At 32.9% G+C, this 8888-nt stretch overlaps 1 protein-coding gene across 4 annotated transcripts in view; it reads right to left on the bottom strand.

Moving 5' to 3' along the window:
* Nucleotides 1-455: 455 nt before the first annotated feature.
* Nucleotides 456-8888, bottom strand: part of LOC131949344 (endophilin-B1) — a 46191-nt gene continuing 37758 nt past the window's right edge. For 3 of the 4 annotated variants that reach the window (XM_059311193.1, XM_059311194.1, XM_059311195.1), the window contains 2 exons: nt 3759-3948; nt 456-1167 (listed from right to left, as the gene is read on the bottom strand). In XM_059311193.1, the coding sequence (XP_059167176.1) occupies nt 1060-1167; nt 3759-3948 (298 nt within the window). In that variant the 3' untranslated portion in view covers nt 456-1059. The remainder of the gene's footprint in view (nt 1168-3758; nt 3949-8888) is intronic. The other variant, XM_059311196.1, reaches the window with a different exon arrangement.

Genomic DNA, 8888 nt, shown 5'->3' with positions numbered 1-8888 from the left:
TCTCGATGCGAGTATGTCGAACTCTTTTATAGCATATCTATGTTTATGGAGCCCTCATATAAGAAATTGACAACATACAAAAGCATCTACAGATAAAGGATTTACGATTGGATAGCTACGCAGTGAAAGTGAAGAATCACTCTCAGTAAATATTTTAGTAAAAAAAGAATCAATATAATGGAGAAGGCCCAAACAAAGAAGTCAGTATTGGACGACATGTTTGGCGAAAAAGCCAAATGCCTGGAGAGGAAGCAAGAGATGTTGAATTAGGGGAATGCGTTGTCTCCATGTCTTGACCCATGTGCCGATTTTGAAAGGAATCTGTCATAAGTGCCCGAAATTTTGCTCGACCGTTTCGATCTATGAGTGAGGAAGCAAGTTAAATAAAAACATGTAAAAATACCGGAATACCATTACCAAAACATACTTTTTAACAAATGTAACAACCAAGCTGATTATTATTGTTTTTTTTTTAATTCTTGAATCTTTCTAAAATAAGTACATTGTAAAAATTATATGCTACTTGTTAAATGTACCAAAACAAATTCAACTTAATTTTTAAGTAAAATGAATAATGAAACCACATAGGCTACAAGGGGTAATTTCTAAACAATTAACAAGTTAATTATAACCCTTTATTTTTTATAAACCCACATATTAACTAAAATCATAGTTACTAATCACCATAAACTAACACAAATGTGCATTACAAAGATATTAAAATGCAATGTTTGCAATCTATTGTTTTTTACCACTCCAGCCGGTAGTCATTATAGCTGTTAATGTTTGATTACAGCTGTCTCCTACAATAATTGCAGAAACGACATTAAACCACTAATTATGCAGCTGAAATTTTCCATTAAGGAGATAATTTATTCCAACATCCATGTGTAGAATGTGATGAAATGGATGTCCTGTAAAAAATAATACTATGAAAAAGCATTGCACAGACATGTCCACATTCATTACAACAGCAGCGGTTATAAAATAAATGAAGTAAATAGTACATGGGATATTTGAACTGAATAAGAAACCCCAAACCCAAAGTAAATGTTGAGCTCATTCTAAGACTTTTAAATAAGTGACTGGAACTTTGCCACGTTGAGAGCCACGTTCTGCCATTAGCCAATCAGGATCCAGACCCTGCACTTTGTAAACCATTATTAACTGAAAGAAAAACAAAAAAATTCATATAGAGGGACAGTTTTCAAAGTTGAATATTGTATTTATAAGCACTAGTTTTTAGATAAAATCATAAAAGTAAAAGGGGACTTTTAAAAATTGAAAACTGCAAATTATTGACACAACTATGAGAAGTTAGCTTGAAATAAATAGGACAACTGAAGCTTAAATGCTGATACACAAAAGAATAACTGTGAATTATGTGCATCTTACAGTATTTCAATAATAAAGTTCTCATTACTAGTCAACAGTTTTACTAGCTAATAAAGGAAATTTGAGTTGTAGTAGATAAATAAAACTAATATTGTACTATACAACTATACTTAACTAAAATCTATTCATAACAGTGTTTCAGGGGTTTTCAGGAATGCAATACCACAACCTACAGAAAAAATCCAGACTTTGTGTGTGTGTGTATGTATGTGTATATACATATGTATATATATAAGTATATATATATATAAGTATATATATATATATATATATATATATATATATATAAGTATATATATATATATTTAAGTATATATATATATATATATATATATATATATATATATATATATATATATATATATATATATATATATATAAGTATATATATAAGTATATATGGGTGTATACATATATATATATATATATATATATATATATATATATATATATATATATATATACACATAAGTATCTATATAAATATGTTTGTATATCTATGTGTATAAATATATGTATGTATTTACAAGTATGTATATATTCATATGTATGTACATATATATTCATGTGTATGTACATATATATTCATGTGTATGTATGTATATATTCATGGGTATGTATATATTATATCTATCTATCTATCTATCTATCTGTCTGTCTGTCTGTCTGTCTGTCTGTCTGTCTGTCTATCTATCTATCTATCTATCTATCTATCTATCTATCTATCTATCTATCTATCTATCTATCTATCTATCTATCTATCTATCTATCTATCTATCTATCTATCTATCTATCTATTAACATACATTTATATGCAAATACACATAAATAAATAAATAAATATATATATATTATATACACACACACAATATATATGCAGATATTCAAAAGTATAAACAGTAAGTTTTAAAAAATTGTTTTAAAAAATTTGGTGGAGACTGATTCAGTTCATGGGCTGACAAATCTTAAGCACCCACACACACAGTGCCAAACATTTTAAATTGATCAAGTTTTAATAAAAGACTACCAACTATGGAATTTTAATTTTAAGTGACTTATAACTTGTTTTTGCCAGAAAATCCACATTTTCTTATTAAGAATAAATATCAACACAACTAATTCATGATGTTGTCTATATTAGTAATATAGTATAAGCTTACTTTAAAATTGTATGAGCATCATGCACCAATAAATTTTTTTTTTTCTAAAAAGGTTTTCCCATTCCTTTGGCCAAAAAAATTAAGGGTTTTTTTTTTTTTGTTGTGTATACCTTAGTAGTAATGAATTTAATGAATAGGTTCAAAGCCAACAGCCTAAAAAGTTCATGGAATACTGTTGTTAAAAATTCTTTGCATTCTTCTTAGTTAATTTTAAAATTTAATTTTGTGTGTGTTTTAAAATAGATTCCACAAACTTTTCATGTTCCATGTTTTTTTGACTCACATATAATTAAACTGATGTTATGAGAAATTTCATTATTTTTTTAACCTGGATGAAGTGCCTCATGTCTAATGAATAAAAAAAACCCATTCCAGTCTCTTTGTTAACTGTTTTATAAATGGTAAGCAGTCCACAAAAGTATGGACAGGGAAAAAAAACAGCAGAATTAAAAGATGGATGCCTTTACCTTTAAATGGGTAGTCAAGAATTTAAAAATTACACTAATGCACATTTTAATTTTTAAGTAATTTGACTTCTAACAATCTCTCTTTGGATACATCAAAGCTGTTTAAAAGAAACAACAAAATCTGATTAATCCCCGTGGTCTGTAATAACAAGGAATATATTTGATACATTTAAACCTTCAATTAATTTTTAACAGTTTTTTTTCTGTATAGCTTCTGATCCAGAACTTAATTATAAAAATAAATTTTTAAAATGGTTTTTGCATAAGGTCCACATATTAAGGATTATTTGACTGAAGTAATGGTAAAACTGATGGACACCAGTCTAGGAGAAAAAAGTGAGTACAAGAAATGGCTATAGAAGGTAAATTGTTGTTGGCCATTATTTGTTGTGCAATTGATAGCATTCAAAATTGTAGAAGACTCTATGTTGTTTACCAGTCATGTTATGAAGCTAGTGTTTGAAAAAAGTGGCTAGATTTGTACTGAAATAAAATCAAGCTTATTTAACTTATTTTCTATAATTACTTTAAGAAAAGAACTTATTAAAAAAGCAAGTACAAGAGATCTTGAAAAAGCAATTAATAAAACTGTGAAAGCTAAAAGAATTGAGGATTTTTCTTTTCAAATGCTAAACTAAGGTTTACTACTTTTTTCTAATATACTAATTTAGGTAAGTAGTATGAAGCTGTCTTTTTTAAAAGCATTTTAAAGAGAAGTCATGCAAAAACCTATTACCTCATCTGCTAGAAGAGATAATTCAGAACTATCTGCAGCATCATAATCGTACAAAGCTTTAGCCTGTCGCTTCTCTGTGGGTGTGGGTGCTGTAACCTCAATGGAGGGTGGGGCAGAAGGGTGTAGGGGTGCTGGCAGAGTGCCAGAGGAGATGTTGTTGTTTGAGGAAGAACCACCACCCACTGAATAACTGTAAACACAAAAGGAAACAGCGAGTGCACTAAGTAACACTGTTTCTTAATACAAAGAGAACAATATAAAATACAGTCAAAATGATAAAATCCTCAAAAGTTGTTTTCAATATGTAGGATGAGCTAAATGTGCAAGAAATATTAGTGCACATATTAGTTTACTTTCTAGTTATTTATCACAACATTGTAAATTAATAAGCAAAATTAAGTTTAGCACAATAACATAATCTCTAAAATTAATATAACTATTATTAAAATTATAAACACAAATTTCGCTGAAGAGTCAAAAATGTATAAAGCACTTACAAAGTAAACAAAATATTGAGCTGGTATACAGATGATAGTAAAGCAGTGTATCAAAGCTTAAAGCATTTTTGTGTAAAATATGTATCAATATATGTTTCAACTATTTTTAATTTTTAAAAAATTTTGTTTCAAAATTTACTAATTTTTTAAAAATATTATAGTAGGCCTATACTTAAAAAGAGTTTTAAGTTCTGAAGCTTTAAACTAATTTTTTTTTATAAACTCCATAGAATTTGACTCAATTCAGTTTTGGGGAGACTCACAAAATTAAGAAAGCTTAAGATAAACAGGGGTCGTCCATAAATAACGTCACAATTATAGTGTTACACAGTGTGACGGCACACTTTTGCATTTTGAAACTGAATTTTAGCCATTATTTTGTGTTTTAGAAAACTATTTTAACTCTCAGGTGCCCCACAAGGTGCTACTTGGCTCCCTGGGCTTTCCCGTGAGTGCTATGGCGCATACGTTCATTTTAAACGTTCATGATTAAACTGAGCCTGGGGCAGTATGCGGCACACCTGCAGTAGTGCAACCAGGGCTTCAGAAGCGCACCTCTGCATCCCTGATACATGGGCAGTTGCCAAAGTGTGTTCTATCTCACCATTATGAAGAGTGATTAATGTACACTCAAGGCTTTCATACACCACTCCATGGGCCGTGCTGAGCGGGGACGGGTATGCTAGTTTAAATATAAATTTGGTGGTTCTGTTAGGTTTAAGAAAATTATTTCTCTCCCATGTATAAGCTTCAAAGTTGAATGTAACTCTTCCATCATAAACATATTCTGAATTCTATAACTTCAAAAGCAGAACTGTCTTTTTTTAATAGTCATTCTAGCAATGAATAATTTGATTGCCACTGAATATACTCCTATTTTTCAGTAGCATGGTTTCCTGACAATAACATGGAAAACATAAAAAATTAAATGTAACTGGTAAGCATATAAAATGAAAACAAGACAATACAAATGATAAAGACATTTTTTTAAAAACTGTGATGGTCTGGTAAATATTTAGGGCATCAAGTTGTCTAAGGTTTTAGAATACAATATAGTTTAGACACAATTAAGACAATCTAATCAAACAATCACAACTCATATCTGGACAGCTTTAGATTGGGTATTTGCTGGAACATTCATATGTATTGTACTTGCCAAAAAGTGACATTTAACCTCAACTTAACAGGAAAACTATAGTGATCTAAATAATCGAGTTTAAAGTTATCGTAAACTGACCTAGACTGACCGCAGCCTTATATAAACTATACATTTTTTAAAGAGTTTTAATTAGATTGACCACTTGCAGATGCGACACAAACCTGAAATTAGGTAAGAAGATAATGGTGCCATAGGCACCTATAAAATACCGGATTCTCATAAAAGTTATAAAGGGGTTAAAATTTGAACCACTTTAATACTCAATTTTTACCTATTAAACAGACGTAAACTTTTAATTTCCCCCGTTCTTTGACAAAACACAAAAAGAAACAAAGAAAACATGAATATTAAATTCAAGATTTTTTACATAAGTTTGGAGACCATTAGATCTAGGCCCTTATCTGTCATTACTAAGAGCCTACGTCAGTATTTTATGTCAAAAATTTAAAGTCGTACATCTAATGGGTTTTTTTTGTTGCTTTTTTTTGAGTAAAAAAACTCAAAATAACCACATAAAAAATCAGATATTTTAAAAAAGCGGTTGTAGAATAAAGTTACATCTCTGCGGGAGATAATCCTATAAAGAACCAGTTTGGTAAAGTTATATCAAGGATGACATCACGTTAAAGAGCCGAATTTTCCCCAACCCCTTATTGTCATTAATAGCTCGACAGCCACACATTAATAGAAAAATAGATGGTAAAATTGAGAGTACACAGTGCTCAAGCATAATCATTTCTTCAATTAAAAACACTAAAATTTATTGGAATAATTAATTCACTAAACTAACTCCTAACTAGAATATTAATAAAAACAACCGCTATAATTTATAATTATTTCAAAATGGATAGTTTCAAAATTGTAACATCAGTCTTTAAAACAACATGATTCCCTTTCCATTTTTTAAAATCCCATAATGTTTATATTAAATTTGGTCATGGTTTGTGTGTGTGGGGGGGGGGGGGGAGAGAGAGGAGGAGGTGTGCATAGCTAAATCATTATATAGAGGTATTGTGAATTACGGAGATGAAATGCAATGTTACAGGGGTAGGAGGTGCTTAATTAGGGATTTTGACATTACTCCCCTCCTGTTAATAACCCTCAGTCATTTTACCAACATTACCTTTGTCAATTACCCCACCTCCCAGGACATAGTCCCCGACCCAAGAACTGCAATAAGACATTACCTACACCCCGATAGTTACCCACTGGTTAGATTAACATCAACAGTAACAGCCAGAGAAGAATACAGGATTTTGGGTTAGGGGAGCTGCGAGTCGAGAAAAAGGTGCCATGTATATATATATATATATATATATATATATATATATATATATATATATATATATATATATATATATATATATTGTGACGTGGCCTAGATGTTCATAGCGAAAAGCGTGTAGACACGGAGAGATTGGGTGTGAGAGTCGCCTCCCCTGACAAGTGTGTGAACTCTAGTGTGTAAGCAGTGTGTGGTATCGTCAACTTAGGGTAGCATGTAGTGAGTGTTTTCGTCAATGTTCACTGTTTCTCTGTTGTAGTTGAAAATTATATTGGATTATTACATTTGAACTGTGTTTTAAATTGTGTTATACCTTGTTCCACTATGAAATGGAAAGCTAAGCATAACAAGTGGGGGCTCGTCCGGGATTTGAACACAACAAGATTTTTGAGAAGTTTTACCCCTAGACAAAAAGGAAAATATCCAGTATCAACAGCAGCGTTAGAGCCGACATGAAAATATCGAATGTCAACAGCAGCGTCACAACCGACTTGAAAATGTCTAGTATCAACAGCAGCGTCACAACCGACTAGAAACTTGCTAGTATTAACGGCATCGTTACAGCCGACTAGAAAACATCTAGTATTAACGGCATCGTTACAGCCGACTGGGAAGTGTCTAGTATCAACGGCAGCGTCACAACCGACTGGAAAATTTCTAGTATCAACGGCAGTGTCACAACCGACGGGAAAATTTCTAGTATTAACGGCATCGTTACAGCCGACTAGAAACTATCTAGTATTAACGGCAGCGTTACAGCCGACTAGAAACTATCTCGTATCAACGGCATCGTTACAGCCGACTAGAAAACATCTAGTATTAACGGCAGCAGTCATCGCCGACGTGAAAAGACTTCGTATCAACAGCCACAAAACTTGTGAACAGTGCTGCAGACATCATGGCCATAAATAATGACATTAAAAATACAGTGATAAAGCTAGGAGAGAAGTTGAGAGAACTTGCTGGCTACAAAGTGGACTACATTAGCATAGCAAGTAAGTTATCAAATTTTAGAGCTACAATATTAGCATCTCAGTCCTTTAGCACATCAGAAGCAAATCATTGCGTCGCCACCAACATGAAAGCTCTAGCTACTGTCCCACTTGCAGAAGACCTAGTCAACCAGACACGCAATCTAGGCAACAAGTCAACAGAGTGGAGAACTAGGTCAAGGGCAGCTGAGCAGAAGGTAACTTTAATCCAGTATCAAGTTCATAGTCTTTTTAAAGATACTAATGAGACTTTAATTATACTTAAAGACTGTGATGTCAAGATAGCAGGATCGAAACAAAAATGCTTGGACTCCAGAGCCAGAGCTGAGCAGAAGAGCCAGAGCCAACGTCAGAGCCAGAGCCAGTGCCAGAGCCAGTGCCAGAGCCAGAGCCAAAGTCAGAGCCAGAGCCCGTGCCAGAGCCCATGCCAGAGCCCGTGCCAGAGCCAAAACCAGAGCCAGAGCCAAAACCAGAGCCAGAGCCAGAGCCAAAACCAGAGCCAGAGCCAAAACCAGAGCCAGAGCCGAAACCAGAGCCAGAGCCAGAGCTGGAGCCAAAACCAGAGCCAAAGCCAAAACCAGAGCCAAAGCCAGAGCCAAAACCAAAGCCAGAGCGAGAGCCAAAGCCAGAGCGAGATCCAGATCAACATCCAGAGCCAGAATACTGTACCAAAATTAGAGTGGTGTACGAACTTGTGTTATCTGAATAGCTTCTAGTTTTCATTGTCATCATTGACTAGATTTATTTCAACATATCTAACTTCATAAAACGAAAGGAAAGTAACATTGTTCTGATGTATTGTAATTCAATTCAAATGCTTCATTGATGACAAATGTTTTTTAAAAACCTTGTTGACTTATAGACTAGACGTATAAAGCTATAAGTAGTTAATTCATGCTTACGTCCAACATTTTATTGTAGAGATATAATTTTTACCCGCCATCTTTTATTTATAGGGAGATTTAAAGCATGTAAAAGGTCAGATAAATATTGTATTAAAATTTTTACTGTACATGTTAAGTAGTTGTGCAGGATAGACCTTAGAAATGCTGTTTAATTTTAGTAAAAATAAGAAACCTCTTTTTTTTAGGGGGGAGGTGTGACGTGGCCTAGATGTTCATAGCGAAAGCGTGTAGGCACGGAGAGATTGGGTGTGAGAGTCGCCTCCCCTGACAAGTGTGTGAACTCTAGTGTGTA

The sequence above is a fragment of the Physella acuta genome, unplaced genomic scaffold, assembly GCF_028476545.2.
Source record: "Physella acuta isolate Inbredline_101_S28 unplaced genomic scaffold, ASM2847654v3 ptg000690l, whole genome shotgun sequence".
NCBI classification, from domain to species: domain Eukaryota; kingdom Metazoa; phylum Mollusca; class Gastropoda; family Physidae; genus Physella; species Physella acuta.
This window is presented reverse-complemented; position numbering and strand designations above follow the sequence as displayed.